Source organism: Heterodontus francisci, chromosome 6, assembly GCF_036365525.1.
Source record: "Heterodontus francisci isolate sHetFra1 chromosome 6, sHetFra1.hap1, whole genome shotgun sequence".
Classification (NCBI taxonomy): Eukaryota; Metazoa; Chordata; class Chondrichthyes; order Heterodontiformes; family Heterodontidae; genus Heterodontus; species Heterodontus francisci.
Window position 1 is genome coordinate 63043122 of NC_090376.1, and position 20444 is coordinate 63063565.

General features: G+C 40.5%; 1 protein-coding gene across 1 annotated transcript in view; it reads right to left on the minus strand.

Moving 5' to 3' along the window:
* The window catches only part of LOC137371346 (GRIP and coiled-coil domain-containing protein 2), a 72992-nt gene that overhangs the window by 20325 nt on the left and 32223 nt on the right, over window positions 1-20444 (minus strand). The window contains exons 8-16 of the mRNA XM_068033801.1: window positions 18504-18604; window positions 18314-18412; window positions 16857-16976; window positions 13009-13173; window positions 12786-12890; window positions 10997-11159; window positions 4746-4846; window positions 3963-4040; window positions 1841-1978 (exon numbers count right to left, since the gene is read on the minus strand). Coding sequence (XP_067889902.1) covers window positions 1841-1978; window positions 3963-4040; window positions 4746-4846; window positions 10997-11159; window positions 12786-12890; window positions 13009-13173; window positions 16857-16976; window positions 18314-18412; window positions 18504-18604 — 1070 coding nt within the window. The remainder of the gene's footprint in view (window positions 1-1840; window positions 1979-3962; window positions 4041-4745; window positions 4847-10996; window positions 11160-12785; window positions 12891-13008; window positions 13174-16856; window positions 16977-18313; window positions 18413-18503; window positions 18605-20444) is intronic.

A 20444-nucleotide genomic window follows, 5' to 3' on the forward strand; every position in this document is an offset into this window, starting at 1 on the left:
TGAAAGGGGGAGAGGGGGAAAAACAAACGGGAAGGTCTGTGATAGGACAGAGAACAGCATGGATTAAATGACAAAAGGTTTTATGTTACAAAGCCAAAGCGGGTAGTAATGGGACAAATGAAGAAACAAACGATGGGCAGGATTTTATCTTAGGCGGACGGGAATTCACAACCGACATAAAAGTCGGTGGCGAACCCACTTCCGCCTAGCCCCAGGATCCGTCCCATATTTTACAGGTCCCCGGGCTTCAATTGTCCCGAGGCAGGATTTCCACTCAGTTATGGGAGGAGGTCCCGCCTCAGTGAGCTGCCGGCCAATCAGCGGGCTGGCAGCTCTTAGTCCCAGCAGCGCCACCGGGAGCAGTGGCCACCGCTGGGACTGTAGCCCAGCCGACCTGATGGAGCCAAGAGTAGGTAAGTTGGGCTTGCCTCACCAGGGGGATTCGTCCTTCCCTGGTGAGGCTGGAGTGGTCGTTTGGGGGGGGAGGGAGGTTTCTTGGGTCCCAGGGGTGAGTTGGGAGGCAGGGGCGGTCCTCAATCAGGCACCCTATGCCCGACTACCATGGCCCCACTCCCAGGGCACGAAAAGGCCGGCAGCTATCGCTGGGTGGCCTTTCACGTCCCAAGCACACCTGCTTGCCATGGGTAAAATACCCATGGAGGCAGGCGAGGGCCTTTAAGTGGCCACTTAAGGGCTTTGATTGGCCTCAGGCAGGCGGGCCGTTTTTCCCCCCCTGTCCGACACCGTAAACCTGACCGGAGATGGAAGCGGTGAGGGTAGGCCTCCCAGAGCCTCCCGCTCAATTTTACACCGCCACCATCCGTCCCACAAGGGCCGCGTAAAATTCAGCCCCATGTGTCTGGAAGAGGTGTAAATGACAGGATAGCAGCTGTTCAAACACAAAGTAAGAAACAAACAAGGGGTGGGTAGGTGGGGGAAGAAGTCTGCAAAAAAAACACTAGAAAAAAAATTGGGCAGAGGTTGTGATCTAAAATTATTGAAATCAATGTTGAGTCCGGAAGACTGTAAAGTGCCCAGTTGAAAGATGGGGTGCTGTTCCTCGAGCTTGCAATGAGCTTCACCAGAACACTGTAGCAGGCCAAGTGTCAAAATCTTAAGTTGATTCTTCTTATTTTCACTGTCCAACTTGAAAAACTCAGCACATTATCCACAGAAAATCAGAATGTTTTATCACTGTAATGCTAGAAATTACTGGAAATTCACTGATTTTTTTTCTATTTATGACTTTGTATTAAAGCCTGGCTAACTGACCTGAACCCGACTACATGTGTCACGTCAATATTCCGAGTCCGGCATTCGGGCTCGGATCGGGTCGAGCCGGACAGTGCTGCTTCCAGGAACTCACGGGATCAGGCTCACCCGTGATTCCCCACAACTCCATCTGCAGGAATAGCCTGCTGCCAGAACGGATGAACTGGATCACAAATATTACCATTTGGACAAGGTAGAACACAATAACATGGTTGATGTCATTAAATTTATTGCGTGATTCGGGTCGGGCGCGAAAAAAATTAAAGGACTCGGGCATGGGACAGGTTTCAATTTTACACCCGAGCAGGCCTTTACTTTGTATCAAACAATCATCTTTAGTAATTACAGGCAGCGGTAAGGCTGGGGAAAAAAAAAAAGAGAGCTGTGGATAGAACCACTTGATTATCTGAGCCACAAGCTGGAGAGAGAGGTTTCATTTATAGCTCTATTCAAAATTATAGTTACCTTGTTTCTGCCAAGAAACATCTTAAGTTATTGTCCAATTTTACGAGAAAGATTGTGTTTTGGATCTGTTGACAGCCTACTCTGGATACTTTCAAGATTGTACCTTAGCAACATTGCACTCTTCCTGAAGAGCTGCCATCTTCTTTGTAAATGCAGTCATTGTACGTTGGTTCTGCTCATTTGTTTGACGCAATTGTTCCTGAATCTTGTGGTTTTCAGCAGTTAACTCTGCCACTTGTATCTGCAACATTTCATAACAATCATCTATGGATTTTCTGCAAGTCCGTCTTCACATTCTAGGATCACTACTGCATTGTTATTCTGAATTGCATACCTACACAGGAACTTAAAAAAAAAATAGTATTTCCACATTTTATGAAGAGTAACTACCATAATTACTTTGGTCTAAAAAAAACAAATGTGCAAAACTAGATTTTGCAAAGAATTGTGTTACTCCAATAGACCAGTGTTTTATTGTTGGCCCAAAACTGACAGACAATTCCTGGTTGGTGTTGAGTTTGCTGATGCCTTTTGGGGAGCAAGGAACAACAGCAAAGTTTCTATTATTAGATTTCGTCTCCTTAGCTAGGCAGAGAAAAATGAGCAAGAATTTTCACTCCTATTTAATGACCCCTGCTAGAAATGCATACATATGGACATTGGATGAGACTGCACTAGGCTTTGTTGAAATGTCCCTTCCATGGTCATTCTCCTCTTTTTATGATGTGGACATTGGCACCATTTAATTGTCCATCGTTAGTTTCCCCAAGAGGGTGGCAGTGGGCCTTTTTGAACTGCTGCAAGCGGTTTGATACAATGGCTTGCTCAGCTCCTCTAGAGGATAGTTAAAAGTCATCACATTGTTGTGACTAATTCACATATAGGCCAGAGTGGGTAAGGATGACAGGTTTCCTTCCCTAAAGGATATTAGTAAACTAATTGGCGTCTTAATAGTAACTTCATAGTTACTATTACTGATGCCAATTCTTTATTTCCAGATTTTTAATTTTTCTTTTCAACTGAATTCAAATTCTCAATTTGCCATTGTGGGATTTGAACACATTTTCTGGATTATTAATCCAAGGCACTTGATTAATAGTCCCATAACATAGCTGCTATTTTACTGCACCTCTTGCAAATAGTGTGCAAGTGTCTGCATGCTAATTGGATAAGGGTTACCAACAAAATCTAGACCACCAGTGCAAGTTAGTGAAGTAATGAATGCTTTTGATTGGAATCTTTACAGTAATGGATCTCTAATTCTGTATGAGGTCTCGTTAAATCACATTTGAAAATAATAAAACCACATATTCATGAGACATTCTCTAGATCAGCCAGATTTTAAACTAGCATTTCTCCAAATGGAAAATAAACAGTTTCTTCAACACAGCTATATTCACAATCATCCTTCACTTTGTTTAACCAATGTTCAATCCACCTCAGAAATTACATTTCTATTTGGTTTCCTACCTTGCAGAGTAATAGCTTGTGTTGCTCAGTTGCAAAACCCTTGCTGAAGTTTAAAGATATCATATCCACAAATGTCCTGCTGTCAATAAGGCTTCTTTGAAGACCAAAAGAATCGTTGAGCAAGGCTCCCTTCCATAGTTCTATGCCGACTCCCTTTTACCACACAGCACCTATATAGATGTTTTATTATTCCCTTTTCCCAAATGCCTTTGAATACATATACCCATAACATGTTAAGCTCACTGATCTGCAGTTCTCTGGATCTTCCTGTTGCCCCTTTTTGTGTAATTTTAATATAAAAAGAAAACCTACATGCTCACAAAGTGTGACCCATTAGTTAACGCTAACAAAAACAGTACTCTACAAAACTCAGCCCACAGAAGTTCAAAAGTTGCTCCAACTTCCTGAGTCTTTGATTTATCGAACAGGAGATCAACTATTCCACCAAACAAGAAGTCAAACAGTTGATAAACAAGGCCAAACAAGTTAATACCTATGAAAACTCTTTTCAAAGTTTCCAAGAAATGGAGTTACTAATGCCAATTCTTTATTTCCAAATTTTTAATTTTTCTTTTAAACTGAATTCAAATTCTCAATTTGCCATTGTGGGATTTGAACACATTTTCTGGATTGTTAATCCAAGGCACTTGATTAATAGTCCCATAACATAACTGCTATTTTACTGCACCTCTTTACTTGGCATCAGTAACTCCATTTCCAAGAATTTAGTTGAAAAATCACAGATTAGAAGGTACCTTGTAATTTTCCACTTGCTGTTGGTTTGCTTCCAATTCTCCTTTAATAGAAGCTTGAAGAGCTAATTGCTCTCCTTCCTAAAAACATAATACCATATCAATTATATAGTTGTTTGCCAAACCGCAAGTCAAATTTAAGGGCTAATTTCCACTTGATTTTGAGTATGCAATTAAAGTTTGTATAATATTCTGTAGCTGCATTTAATATCCTATAGTATTTCATTTACAATAAAATTCAGTGTGCAAGTCTTTCTTACCACCTCCTCCCCAAATCCTGCCCAAATTTTGTGTTTTTTTTTAACAAAAACAGTTCATACATTAAAAATAAAGGACAACTTAAAATGTGTTTTTTAGTATCTTGGAATTTTGATTAAATTGAATATGAACAAAACTCAGTTGTTGCATTGTCATTTCTGTGGTTCTCTCCAGTGTTTGAACTGGAGATCTTTTGGGTATCTCATCCCATTTTTCCCCAACGGCAAAGACTGCTCTTGCTTTCTTTCATTCCCTTGTCTCAAACACCCACATTTAAGCAAAAAGAGTAATATATTATATAATGCAATAACTCCCCTCAGAGAGGCAGATATTACAAATCTCAGCAACCATCTCGTCTCAATCAGACCCCATTACACAAATATACAAGTCACTGCCTGAAATGTGACAGAGGAAATGGAGATGCCAGTTATACATTGTCTATTATGCATAGATTTACAAAATATTATTTTTATAATTAAAATACATTTCAATGATTAGGATTATTTTGGACCTATTCATGTTACTCACAACTCTCTTTGAATCAGTAAGTTCTTTCTTAGTTTTCACTAGGATTTGTTTCATCTTGGTATTTTTCTCTTTGTTCTCCTCCAAACTTGTCTGAAGAGATTCTACAACATGACCAAATAATCAGGTTACTTATTATTAGATTTCTTACAAAGGCCATATTATGTCATCTGTTGAGAGGATTAATATAGAATTTAATTAAGACAACAGTTTACTTACTATATTCTTATTTAACTATTTCTAGGTGAATAGATTTTTGGACGAAACAGTATAATAGTCAACTTGCACATTGCATCTTTAGTAGCTTTCTAAAACAAAATAAAATTCTAGACTTTGCATAAAATTAAATTCATAACTAGTATTAAATGAAGGGTGAAGAAAAGTCCAAACTCTCTCAGTGTGATGGAGTCCGCAGCCTGCGAGATCACTGGGGGAGTGTGCGCAGACAGCTGTCTGAACAGACAACTTGTTGAATTCTGTTAGGTGCACTGACTCTGGTTTCAAAGCTTTTTGTTGAGACAGTCCCTACCTTAAAAGTGAAACTAAAAAGCTTCAGGGTTCTGGTGAGACAGAACTGGTTGGAACCAGATAAGAGACAGAGTCATCTGACCGAGTCATCCCCAGATCACAAGATTGCAGAGTTCAAACAAGCAGTGTTTGCAGACAAGCTGCTGGGAGTGGAAGCTGAATATGGGCACTGGTCATTGGAAAACATGAGTTGCTGCTGCTGTCTTCGGTGACTTAAGAGAAACACTAGCGGATTCATGCCATCAGGACTTTTGTGAACAGAGTTGAAGGGGTTCGGGAGTAGTGCATTGTTTTTTGGAGGTGACCATACCCGGGGAGTTCGGAATTGCAGGGGAACTGTTGTCAGATGAAAATCAATGACTGCATCTTGGAAAACATGATCTGGAGATCTACCTGATGGCTGTAATTGGTGCCATATAGGCTGAGTGGACAGCCCAGTAAATCTTAGAGATCTATCTTTGTTGTACCTGATAGTTAACGTGCAATTTGGATTTTTTATACTGACCTTGCTTTGTCTGTTTATTTATGCTTAAGTGGGGGGGGGGGTAGGTTTTGGTTTGATAAAGTAAAAGTTATAAAAGTAAAATATGACTTTTTATTGGGATTGTTTGGCAAGTTCAGTTCTTTTGGTTTGTTGATCTCCATGGGGATCGTAACACTCAGTGTTATGCAAAGTACTAGGGAGAGAAATTTGTTCATGTAACACCGCTTCTAGCAGCACTACAAAAACTTACTTTGATTCCCTGGGGGCAGGCAGCATGTCTACATCGGAAAAAGGCGAAGTAATCCATTCACTGTTATTAAAACACTGTGGTGGTAAAATTGGGATTCTGCAGCAGCACAAAACAACCAATAATGTATCTGCAACTGTTTTATATGCCAATTTTCCTTTTACATTGCCTTCACCCATTTTTCACTATTGCCCAAGACTAATTTCATCCCCAGTATTTTTTCCTCATCTTATGTAGACCAGCCATTTTAGAATATAGAAAATATATAAAGCTCAGAGGGGAAATGAAAAAAAGAAATAAGAGCAACAAAGACTGAGAAGAGATTGGCAGCCAACATAAAACTGAATCAAAACGTCTTATATAGGCATATAAATGATAAAGGGGTGGTAAAAGGAGGATTAGGGGCAATCAGGAACTAAAAAGGGGATTTACACATGGAGGCACAGGGCATAGCTGAGGTACTAAATGAGCACTTTGCATCTGTCTTTACCAAGGAAGATGGCGCTGCCAAAGTTGTAGTGAAAGAGGAGGTAGTTAAGACACTGGATGGGCTAAAACTTGATAAAGAGGAGGCATTAGATAGGCTGGCTAAACTTAAGGTTGACAAGTCACCAGGACCGGATCAGATGTATCAGAGGATACTGAGGGAAGCAAGTGTGGAAATTGTGGCGGCATTGGCCATAATCTTCCAATCCTCCTTAGCTACAGGGATGGTGCCAAAAGACTGGACATTTGTAAATGTTACACCCTTGTTCAAAAAAGGGTGATAAGGATAAACCTAGTAAACTACAGGCCAGTCAGTTTAATCTTGGTGGTGGGAAGCTTTTAGGAACGATAATCTGGGACAAAATTAACAGTTCATTGGAAAGTGTGGATTCATTAAGGAAGGCCAGCAGGGATTTGTTAAGGGCAAACTGTACTTAACTAATTTGTTTGAGGTAACAGAGAGAGTTGATGTGGTATGCATTGATTTCCAAAAAGCTTTTGATAAAGTGCCAAATAACAAGCTAGCAAAGTTGATACCCATGAAATGCAAGACAGTGGTAGCATGGGTACAAAGCTGGTTGAGTGACAGGAAAGAGAGTACTGGTGAACATTTTTCTTCTCCCCCGGACTAGAGAAAGGTATATATGCAGCTCCCCAGGGGTCAGTATCAGGACCACTGCTTTTCTTGATCTATATTAATGACCTATGCTTGGGTAAGCAGGGCACAATTTCAAAATTTGTGGATGCCAAAACTTGGAATTGTGAGGAGGATAGCGTTACAGAATTTCCTTTTTTTGTGTTAAAACTTGGGAATCTATATTTTTAAAAACTAAAAAAAAATTTCATGGACATTGAAACATCTGGATAGCTGAACTTTATGGATGCTTTAAAAAAAAAAGGAAGGTCAACAAGAGATTCCTGGTTTTGACCAGAAAAACAGAAACCAGGTGATTTCAAGTCAATACCACAAGGAGTCTGATTTAAGAGCTACTCTTTGTTGTAACAAGACAGAATTTATGACTAGCATGAGACTTGCATGGAAAAGTAATTTCATTTTTGAACTGTTAAAAGCCAGTGGGTTTGGACTAAAGCAGGCAATTGGAATTGGATACGGACCTGTCAGGAGTTCAGAAGACAGCTGTTACCTCTCTTTGAAGAAACCCTGAATATTTGCAGAAACCTTGCATCTTCAAATGAATTCTGAATCGAATGAGTGTACTGAAATCTCTGTTGCTGCACGCCTGATTGAAGACCTATGTGAAGCCTTCTGCAGTTGAATTTCTTTGAACGCCTACTCAAAACAGACTTGCCTGGAAAACTTCTTAGTGGCAGCCAACTCTTGGACTTTGGGACATCTCCCCAAAGAACGGACTTCCTTTGTAACAGCTGTAAACAAAAATCCCTTTTTTCCTGGTTCACCAGTTTTTGGATGTATGGGAGTGTGTGTGAGGGCTAGGATATAAAAATTATGGGGCTTTAATATTTCAATTTGCGTACATATTTACTTCATTATCGGTTAAGACTTGGTTTATAATAAACGGATAATTTTGTCGTTTATTAAAGAAACCTGGTTGGTGTGCTTTATTCTGGGGACAAATAGAGTATCTAATTGGGCTGTTTCAGTAAGTGGGAAAATTTATTGACATGCTGTGACCTGTGAAGTGGGACTGAATTAACAGTACACTCCTCAAGCCTCGATCATAACAATAGTGATAGATTTCAAGAGTACGTAGATAGGCTGGTGGAATGGATGGACAAGTGGCAGATGAAATTTAATGAAGAGAAGTGTGAAGTGATGCATTTAGTACAAAGAATGATGTGAAGCAATATAAAATAAAGGATACAATTCTAAAGGGGGTGCAGTAGTGGAGGGACCTGGGAGACATGTGTGCACAATTGTTGAAGGTAGCAGGGCAGGTAGAGAAAGCAGTGAAGAAAGCATACGGAATCCTGGGCTTTATAAATAGAGGCATTGAGTACAAAAGCAAGGAAGTTATGGTGAACCTTTATAAAATGCTGGTTCGACCTCAACTGGAGTAGTGTGTCCAATTCTGGGCACCACACTTTAGGAAGGAAGTGAAGACTTTAGAAAGGGTGCAAAAAAAATTTACAAGAATGATTCGAGGGATGAGGGATTTCAGTTACATGGATAGTTTGGAGAAATTGGGGTTGTTCTCCTTAGAGAAAGTTGAGAGAAGATTTTAAAATCATGAGGGATTGGGGCAGATAGGGAGAAACTATTCCCATTAGCAGAGAACCAAAGGACACCGATTTAAGGTGACTGGCAAAAGAACCAGAGGTAACATGTGGAAATTTTTTTTGTACTCAGCGAGTGGTTAGGATCCGGAATGCACTGCTCGAGAGTGTCTTTTTAGTGTTCATTCATGGGATATGGGCATCACTGGCTAGGCCAGCATTTATTGCCCATCCCCAATTGCCCTCAAAGAGGTGGTGGTGGTGAGCTGCCTTCTTGAACTACTGCAGTCCTTGGGGCGTAGGTACACCAACAGTGCTGTTAGGAAGGTAATTCCAGGATTTTGACTGAGCGACAGTGAAGAAACGGCGTTATAGTTCCAAGTCAGGATGGTGTATGGCTTGGAGGGAAAATTGCAGGCAGTGGTGTTCCCATGCATTTGCTGTCCTTGTCCTTCTAGGTGGTAGAGGTCATGGGTTTGGAAGGTGCTGTCGAAGGAGACTTGGTGAGTTGCTGCAGTGCATCTTGTAGATGCTACACACTGCTGCCACTGTGCTTTGGTGGTGAAAGTAGTGAATGTTGAATGTGGTAGATAGGGTGCCAATCAAGCGGACTGCTTTATCCTGGATGGTGTCAAGCTTCTGGAGTGTCGTTGGAGCTGCACCCATCTTGGCAAGTGGAGAGTACTCCATCATACTTCTGACTTATCCCTTGTAGATGGTGGACAGGCATTGGAGGTTCAGGAGGTGAGTTACTCTCCGCGGAATTCCCAGGCTCTGATCTGCTCTTGTAGTCACAGTATTTATGTGGCTAGTACAGTTCAGTTTCTGTTCAATGGTAACCCCCAGGATGTTGATCGTGGGAGATTCAGTGATGGCAATGCCATGGAACATCAAGGGGAAATGGTTAGATCCTCTCTTGTTTGAATGTTACTTGCCACTTAGCAGCCCAAGCCTGGATGTTGACCAGATCTTGCTGCATCTGAATATGGGCTGCTTCAGTATCTGAGGATTTGTGAAGGGTGCTGAACATTGTTCCATTATCAGCAAACATCCCCACTTCTGACCTTATGATGAAGCAGCTGAAGATAGTTGAACCTAGGACACTATCCTGAGGACTTCCTGCAGTGATGTCCTGGGACTGATGATTGACCTACAACAACCACAAACATCTTCCTTTGAGCTAGGTACGACTCCAACCAGCAAAGAGTTCCCCCAGCTGATTCCCATTAACTCCAGTTTTGCTAGGGCTCCTTGATGCCACACTCTGTCAAATGCTGCCTTGACGTCAAGGGTAGTTACTCGCACCTCATCTCTGGAGTTCAGCTCTTTTGTCCATGTTTGGACAAAGGCTATAATGAGGTCAGGAACAGAGTGGCCCTGGCGGAAACCAAACTGAGCATCAGTGAGCAGGTTATTGCTGAACAAGTGCTGCTTCATAGTACTGTTGACGACCCCTTCCATCACTTTGCTGATGGTCAAGAGTAAACTGATAGGGTGTTAATTGGCTGGGTTGGATTTGTCCTGCTTTTTGTGGACAGGACGTACTTGCGCAATTTTCCACATTGCCGGGTAGATGACAGTGTTGTAGCTGTACTGGAACAGCTTGGCTAGGGGGTGCGGCTAGTTCTGGAGCACAGGTCTTCAGTACTATTGCCGGACTGTTGTCAGGGCCCATGACTTTTGCTGCATCCAGTGACTTCAGCTGTTTCTTGATATCACATGGAGCAAATTGGATTGGCTAAAGACTGGCATCTGTGATGCTGGGGACCTCAGGAGGAGGCAGAGATGGATCATCCACTCGGCATTTCTGGCTGAAGATTGATGCAAATGCTTCAGCTTGGACTTTTATGGTGTGTGGTGGAGGTAGATTCAATTGGGGTTTTCAAAAGGGAATTGGACAATTATCTGAAGAGAAAAAATTTGCAGGGACACAGGGAAAAGGCAGAGGAGTGGGACGAGCGGAGTTGCTCCTTCAAAGAGCTGGCATGGACACAACAGGCCAAATGATCTCTTCCTGTGCTGTAACCATTCAATGAATCTATTCTGTAATTCTAGTGATATCACTGCTCAGGAACAGCTGCCTTTACCAAAGTGGTTCTATTCACTTCATTGAGGGCCATAACCTAAGAATGGACTGTGAACTACCTTAGACTGGAAATGTATTCGACTACCCCTGAACATGCAACATACTTTAGGCATGCAAGTAGAATCCAGGAAAGGACAGGAATGTGGCATGCAGTTCAAGATATCTTGCTGAATTCATGTTTAATCAGCAAAAAAAAAAAAGTGAAGTGTCTCAAGTACTCAACTTACTGATTTCATATTCCATAGTTTCTAGTTTCTGTTTGTACAATGTCATTTCTTCTACTACTTCTACAATCCGGTTGTCTCGATCAGTAATTTTCTGGTTCAGTTCTTTCACAAAACGCTCATAGTCTGCAATCTCCATGTCCATTAGAGTGCTTTTTTGAGCATCCTAGTACCACAGTTGGAATAATAAGTATTTGGTTTGAATATTCAAAGTAAGAGTTATTTGCATTGCATTTTTAGATTTCAAATAGAGAATATTGCACTGATAGTGACATTTTGCGGAATTTATTTCACAAGGATAAAATAAAGTCCCACTACAGGGTTTCAGCATACAATCTAGAAGGAGTGCTATATTGCCAGAGATGCCACCTTTCAGATGAATTATTAAACTGAGGCCCCACTTGCCTGTTTAAGTGGACATTTAAAGATTTCATTATACTATTTGAAGAGAAGCAGGTAATCCCATTGTCCTGTCAATGCACATCATTTAACCAATACCACCAAAAAGGGCAGACTAACTGGTTATTAAGTCTCAGTCATGGCTCAGTTGGGAGCACTCTCGCCTCAAGTCCAGGACTTGAGCACATAATTCAAGGATAACACTCCAGTGCAATGCTGAGGGAGCACTGTCAGAGGTGCTGTCTTTCCGATGATATGTGAAACCTAGGCCCTGTATGCCCCCTCACATTGACATAAAAGGATCCCATGGTACTATTTCAAAGAGGAGCAGGGGAGTTATCCCTGGAGTCCTGGCCAATATTTATCCCTCAATTAACATCACAAAAACAGATTATCTGGTCATTATCACATTGTACTTTGTGGGAGCTTGCGGTGTGCAAATTGGCTATGTTTCCTACATCACAAAACAATGACTACACTTCAAAAAGTACGTTATTGGCTGTAAAACCTTGGGACATTTCGTGATTGTGAAAGATCCAAATTTTTTAAAACCTAATTTACTTATTCACCTACAAAAAGCAGTACTGCGCTTCAAAAGTGATTTATTGGCTGTGGTATGAGAAGAGCATGATATAAATTCAAGTTCTTTCTTTCTTGCTTCCGTTTAATACTTTGACCTGAAGTTGACTTGAACAACGTTCTCGCTCTAGCACAAGTTTTTTTTTGCACTTTTCCCTGATATTTGTCTTTCAGCGCTTAATGGTCAGAATGCATACAGTAACAGTGGCATTTATTTAGGAGTTTTTAAACAATGACTATCACCATGTTAATTACTTTATTCATGTCTTTTCAATATAGACACGAGAATATTCTGCATGTGTTCACTACTGTTTTTATTCCACATATGTTGGACAATAAGTAATTGTAATTTCCGACTTGGAAGATCCAGGGGCTTAAATTTCATTAGATGCATTTCCTGGCTGCAGCAAACAATTGGGTTATAAGATTTGTCAGTTCTATTTTTCACCCAGGTTGCAATGAAAGTTGAGATGCATGCTGGAAATTTGAAATTAAAACAGAAAATCCTGGAAACACTCAGGCAGCATTTGTGGAGAAAGGAAAATTATTAATATTTCAGGTCATATTACCTGATTTACAAAACATTCTGAGAGTCTTTTGGACCCTCTGGACAGGTCTGAACAGAAATCCACCCACCACCCCTCCACCACCCACTCAACATTTAAATTTCTAAATTTTGGATGGCAACTCTACCCCTGCATCTATCCAGACGTGTGTAAAGCTGTCTCCTAAACATGACAATTAAACATTCAGCCAGGCAGAGGCCGAGTAATTTAAACAAGGCTCTGTCTGTCCACCTTTCAAAGTTTCCTACCTTTCTCACAAGTTCCAGTTCTTGTGCGGTTTGCTGCAGCTGATGTTTCTCATTTTGAAGCTGCTTTTTAAGTTCTTCAACTTCTTTCGACAGTGCATAATTCTCCTGAAGAGTACAATAAATATATATTATATGAAAAATGTAGATCCTTGAGAAAATGCAAGCAATTCCATAGAATGCATCTAAAAACATAAGGCATATGTCTTTATTAAGCTTCCATTACCTTGGATCCCTGCTCCTTAAGCAGCTTTATGGCCTCGAGCTCCTTTTCAATAGCTATCTTGGCTTTCTCAGATTCTACTATTTGCATTTCCAGCTGTCTGACATTTGACTGCAAAGTTCCCAAATGAGCCAATATATCTTCCTTATCTGATCCCAACTGTTTGTGCTGAATTGAAGGCATTAGAAATATCGCACAAGATTAATTCAGAAATATTACAGCAGCTCATTTATGCAACTTGTCACAAAAAGTATCTTGATTGGGTAGCATTTTATGCATTGTATTAAATCAGGGGGAGGCCCTAAATCAATCATTTAGCCTGTTATGTTTTCTACTGCAACTGTTTACTGCAAAGACAGACATTCAGACTTATCCAGATTAATTTGTTTTTTTTCCTTAAATGTTGAGTAAATAGAAATAAAATTCTATATTCTATATTAAGGATGCTGGTGAGATAGTTTAATGGGCCTTTTGGAATGGATGCAATAAGATGGGCCAAGTGACCTTTCTGAACGATCTTGAGCTGGATTATATGGCCTCAAACTTTAGTCAAGATGGGTTCTTCATTATTTTGCTTCTCTTACCCACAAAGATGTGCCATAGCATCCAGACAATATATCCAGCTACTGGCATCCATTGGAGTAATAGAGGATACTGCTTGGACGAGGATGAAACAGAATTTGTTGCTTTGCAGGATTTACCTCTCTTTCCAGCGTGGCCTTGAAAATCTCATTAATCGGCAGCACACTACTATGTAACTACACAACTGTGTAACAGCCCCGACAACCAATTTTATCTGCAGCACCTGTGAAAGAGTCGGTCACTCTAGAATTGGCCTTTATAACCACTCCAGGCGCTGCTTCACAAACCATTGACCACCTCCAGGCGCTTACCCATTGCCTCTCGAGACAAGGAGGCCAAAGAAGAACATGCTATAAACTCAGAAAAAATGGTTGCCTATCTAACATTTAACTTGAAAAAAGATTTAAATATTGTGATCTTTGATTCATTTCGCTGCTTTGCAAACAGCATTAAACTTGTTTAAATTTGCATGGCTTTTAAAGAAGAATGAATGCAGAAGTAGTCACTGCACAAGCTTTATCTCACAGCTTCAGGAAGGATGCTCTGCACATCCTATCGCCAGTGGGTAAGAGAAGCAAAACAATGAATCCAACTCTTCACAAGATTATTCCAGAAAGCTCACTTGGTTCACCTAAATTCATACATTCTGAAAGACCCATTAAACTATCTCAGCTGCATCCTCGGTAGAGTATACAGATAATTTTTATTCTTATTTCCTTAACATTTGGAAAAATAATAATTGACCTGCAGGCAGCAGCAAGGGTAAGACCATGATTTTCAACTCTCATTTCACACTGAGTTAGGCAACATCAGTAAGCTAGCCCCCCTCAAAAAAAACAAAGGAGTGGGAACTGGCAAAAGCCCACTGACTGCAGCTGATGTTATTAACATGGAAATATATAATATATTTTCATGTGCTGTGGCTGACATATAGTAAAAACAATTTAAACAAGTTCAGGAGACAATATTCTTTACTATTACAACATTAATTTGCAAGCATTTTGAAATGGACAATTCCTAACTCACCTATGAAAAAGAAAAACAAAATGGCAACTAGTTATACTTATGTTCATGTAAAATTTGAGTCATTTTTGAGAACTATGGTAAACAAAGAAATTTTCTTTCAATGAGTACACTTTTAGGTATGTAATACGAAAATCTATTCCAGTCAATCATGGGGAGAAGGAACTTTTTTTCAGCATGTTAGCTTATTTGGAGTTGGAGGATGGTAATCTGCAGGATTCCATGATTTTCTTCGATTTAAACCCAAGAGTAATCTATTTTTCAAAAAATTGCTTTCACTTTTTCACACAGCGTTTGAATGCACTTAAATATTGCTTGTTAAATATATTGCCATTATACCTACATAGCTGCTACCTTTTTTTTTATAATGCTGTCTAATGTTAGCTTCCAACTGTTAACTTTAAAGTGAAACACTAAAAACAATTATACAAAAAGAAAATGTTAAAAAAAAAGAACTTCATTAAAGTTTTCCATTCGTAAAGTTTTGTCCAATAGCACACAGCATTTAATTGTTTTGCTTCCCCAAATGGGTCACTGCCACCAGATACGTGCTCACCTCTCCCACAATTTCCTGTTGGAATCCCTTCAGTTTGACTTCCACTGTGCCCAAAGTACTGAGACCATCATGGTCAAAGTCAACAATGAGATCCTTTGCGATTCCAATCATAATACCCTATTCCTCCTTCTCTCTGCAGCAATGGGCATGGTTGACCACTCATTCTTGCTCCAAAACCTCCCCTCTATGTTCTACCTTGTGGAATGCCATTCCATGGTTTCACTCCTACATGTTCCAACTTTAGCCAACACATCTCCAACAATGGATTCACCACATGCCCTCAAGCAACTTTCGAAAATGCCAAAGTTCCATTCACTGTCCCCTCCTTTTTCCTCACTTGCTTCTGAACAAGATTATCCATAGGGATGGAGTCCATTTCTATACATCTGTTGATGATACCCAACAATACCTACCCCAGCACTACTCTCGATACAGTAACTGCTTTTGCGTTGTCAGATTACTTATCTGAATCAAGTCATGAATAATGCAGACCTTCCTCCAATTGAATTTGGGAAGACCAAAGCCATCCTGTTGATTTCCTATCAAGCACAGTGGCGCAGTGGTTAGCACCGCAGCTTCACAGCTCCAGCGACCCGGGTTCAATTCTGGGTACTGCCTGTGTGGAGTTTGCAAGTTCTCCCTGTGTCTGCGTGGGTTTCCTCCGGGTGCTCTGGTTTCCTCCCACATGCCAAAGACTTGCAGGTTGATAGGTTAATTGGCCATTATAAATTGCCCCTAGTATAGGTAGGTGGTAGGGAAATATAGGGACAGGTGGGGATGTGGTAGGAATGTGGGATTAGTGTAGGATTAGTATAAATGGGTGGTTGATGGTCGGCACAGACTCGGTGGGCCGAAGGGCCTGTTTCAGTGCTGTATCTCTAAACTAAACTAAACTAAACTACTATTTCTCCACCACTGCCCACTCTGGCTGCTTGCTAAGGCTGAACCACGTGGTACACAACTTTCATCTGCTGTTAAACTTAAAGCTTCAAATAGCTATGCTACCCATCACCAAGAGCATTTATTCTCACTTCAGCAAGATTTCCTGCATCTGACTTTATCTCATACCATGCCACTGAAACCCTTTGATGTAATTATGTGGAGATGCCAAACTTCCCCACTTCACTGCCAAGATCCAGCCTTCCTAACCCATCCAGAACTCCCTTGTTCGTACTGCACATATAAATCTTTTTTTTAAAAAATACCTCCATTGACTCATCCTATTCTGTCACTGCAACATTCCAAACTGTACCCTGTGCATCCCTCTCCTTTCTTTGCTTTGCTGCTAGTGACAGAGCCTTTAGCTATCTTAGTCACACTATTTCTAACTCGTTCCCTAAATCCCTCCACCTTGCCACTTCTCTCCCCAGAGTCTCAATTATTTGCAAAACCTACCATGTCAACCATGCTTTTTGTCACCTCCCTTAACTCACATTACTGTGCACCTTGTTTCATCCTTGTGAAGCATCATTGGTCATTTTCTATATTAAATGCGCTATAGAAATGCATGTTATTGCTATGGCCACTACATACTAGATCTTACAAGATCCAGATACAAGATTTTATAGTAGCTCTTTAAACTTAGTAATTATACAGTTGAAACAGATCAAGATGCATTGTGAACTTCTATATTTTAAACAATGGAAAAATATTGCTCAGTAGGCAGCAGCACAGGAAGATAGTTTCGCACCTGTTGAAGACACGCATGTAAATGTTGTGTAAGCTCCTCCACCTGACGTTCGGAGGCATGTGCTCGCTCCTTTTCCATATCCAGCTTTTCTCCTTGTTTCTCATATTCTAGCAAAAGGTTCTGAGCCAAAGAAACATGATCTTAAATAAACTTAGAGGAAGTTAAACAGTTATTCAGTACTATAAACATTCTTTTTTGTCAATGTGGTTATTTATTATTTTAAACAACAAATGGCTTAGTAAGCTTTTCCACTAAGTAGATAAGTCATACAGATGAGGCATGTCCAAGGTTTAATACTGGCCTGACCGAGCAGTTTTCAGTTGGGGTAATGGTAAGAATGTCTCAGGGCCCTGGGTCTGTTCAATTGGATGTGCATATGTAGATTTCAGGCGAGGGCAGAATCTGTTTGGCTGTTACTGCCCTCACAATAAGCTGCCATTCAAGGTTCATACATGACTAATGGTCACATAAGCGAGACACCAGAGACTAACTGGAATCCGTGAGACTGTGGCCCAGTAAAGAGTCAACAGCATTAAGAAAGTTAAGAAAAACTGGTGAAAAGGGGAAGGAAGATATAAAGTATAATTTCCTTACTTTTCTTAGCAGTGCAACAGCTGAACATATGACCATTTATGTTAGCATTTATGTACCATAAACATCTCATACTCTGAACAATGGATTCTAGCCAACTTTTAATCAATTATCAGCCTGAATCTGATTTAGGGTGAAACTAAAATCGGAAGATCGTTCCCTCGGCAGCAATATAAATATGCTGGATTGACCCAGCTCAATGAAGCACCTTGGAATGGTGACTAACTTTACGCCGAGTAAGTCTTCCCAGTTGCTCTAATGAACATGATGCTTATTCATTTAACGATTATACCAGGTGACGAGAAAAATATTAACCTTATAATTAGGCCTAGTTTAACATTTTCAGGACCATACAATGGATACCTAGCAGTGATTACAAGTAGGAACTTCAATGTGGGGTTCAAATCACCACTATTATCTGAGATAAAAGTTGAAGTGGGTTCCAACTTTGATCCAAATCTTGGAGGAAAAAAAAGTTACCTTAAGAAACTATGCTCTTGTATTCATTATCATAATGAAATTGGTAGGGATGTTTTTTTTTTTCCATTCTAATGCAGGCAGCAGGTGTAATGGGAATATTGACAATGCTCCATTCAGTTTTATAATTTATCTAGATCAGAAACAGTAGGCGCACCCCTAGCCTAACTACTACCTGTTGCTTCCTTTTTCAGCAAATTCCATTACCACCTCCAAGTTTTACTTAATGTACTTTCCTAAACTTGTACATCAGCATCTCATGTGGAACTTTATTGAAGGCTTTCTCAAAATGTAGATATATTATAGGGCTTTCCACTGTCACTTTTATAGACATATCAGACCCTCTCAAGCCTTTTTCCCCCCACAATTTTATGTAATTAATAATGTACCTTGTAGCTTTCTGCTCCTTGCATAATGCCTTTTATGGAAGATGACAATCTGTCTCGCTCAGACTTTACAATCTCCATCTCTTCTGTTAACAGTAGCACCTAATTGAAAATAAACATCTCTATATAAAAGGACACACTCTGCAGACACTACTTTTAAATGGAAAGGGAAAATTTTAACTGGATGCCTTACCTGTTTTTTGCTGGCATCAAGTTCTTTCTTAGCTTTCACAGCTACAGCTTTAATCTTGTTTATTCGGTTTTCCTTGTCATTGCTTACTTTTTCTAGAGCAACTGTTTAAAATTAAAATATTACAAATAAGTCAACAATCTTTCTTTCAGTCTTTTTCTTTTTAAATATTAGTCTTACAAGATCACTTTCATGGGGTTGCTTAAGTTAAAACATGAGAAATTATTTTAAACATTGGCGTTGGATAAGAGTTTCCTCTTTGGGTGGTCAGAGTGGTCGTAAATGGAGTACAGTGTCAAGAGAGTATAAGAGTTGGGAGTTTGGCAAGAGTGGAAATTCGGTGGGGCAGAAAGCAGGTGTTGATTTTTGCTTCCAATATTTGTAGTGCTTCACGTAAGCTTGAGGCAGTGACTATGTAACATTTTGTCCAGCATTGTAGTACTTAGTGCAAGTAAGTGTATAGTAAAAGAAAAAAAAAACTCAACTAGAAAGTAGATATAAATAATCTAGATTAAGAAGTGGCAGAGAAAGTTGCATGGCTGGATTGCAGTATATGGGAGTTTGTGGGCAGTGAGACTGTCCTGAGCAAACACATCTGAAGTAGAGGTCGGTCTCGAATCACTCTGGCTCAGATACATTGAGCTTGAGTGAGAGTTGGAGACAATCCAATATATAAGGGAGGGGGGAGAACTATCTGGATATTATACTTCAGACCTTTGCCATATCTAATAGAAGGTTGCAGGCTCAGAACAGGGTTGGTATGATCTATATTATACAGAGTAAGGGTGAGCTAGAGAACGTGGATCTGCAAAAACTCAACCGATCCAACAAGTATAATAAATACTACCTGTGAGGATATGGATACAGACTGTCGAAAGGTCAACCACAATGCTGGCCATGGCACCTTGGAGAAGTAGGCTATCCAAAGGGGTCTCTCAATTATTACCTGAGCCACAAGCGTCAGCAAGTTAAGCAGATTAGGAGGTGAATATGTGGCTGAAGGAGTGGCCTGGGAAAAGAGGATCCATTTCCATGGTACACTGGGACAGGAAGAAACTGTACCTTTGGAACAGGTCCCACCTGAATCGGGGTGGGACCAGAGTCCTAACAGAAAGAATGGGGGTAGGTCATGACGACTTTAAACTAGTAAACGGGGGGGGGGGGGGGGGGGGGGGAAAGAGAAGGGAAGGAAAGAAAGGCTGAGGTGGAAAAGGTAGTATAAATAACAGTTCAAAACAAATGAAAAGGGAAGAGAGTAAAGCAACAGTCAGAAATTGTGCTTTGACACTGCAGGTGAAGGGAAAACTAAAAAGATGTGAAGTAATTAAACCAGAAGAAAGAATCATGCGAGTAAAATACTGGGAAGTGTAGAGGAAGTGAGGGACCTTGGAATGAATGTCCACAGATCCCTGAAGGTAGCAGGACAGGTCGCTAAGGTGTTTAAGGAGGCATATGGAATCCTTTCCTATATGAGCCGAGGTATAGAATATAAGAGCAGGGAGGTTATGCTGGAACTGTATAACTCATTGGTTAGGCCACAACTTGAGTAGTGCGTGCAGTTCTGGTCACCTCATTACAGAAAGGATGTAATTGCATTAGAGGGTACAGAGGAGATTTACGAGGATGTTGCCAGGACTGGAAAAATGTAGCTATCAGGAAAGATTGGATAGGCTGGGATTGTTCTCCTTGGAACAGAGAAGGGTGAGGGGAGATTTGATTGAGATGTACAAAATTGTGAGGGGCCTGGATATAGTGGAGATGAAGGCCCTATTCACCCCTAGAGGTCAATACAGTGATTGGTAGAAAAATTAGAAGAGAGATGAGGAAAAACTTTTTCACCCAGAGGGTGGTGGGGATCTGGAACTCACTGCCTGAAAGGGTAGTTGAGGCAGAGATCCTCAACTCATTCAAAAGGAGTCTGGATATGCACCTCAAGTGTCGTAA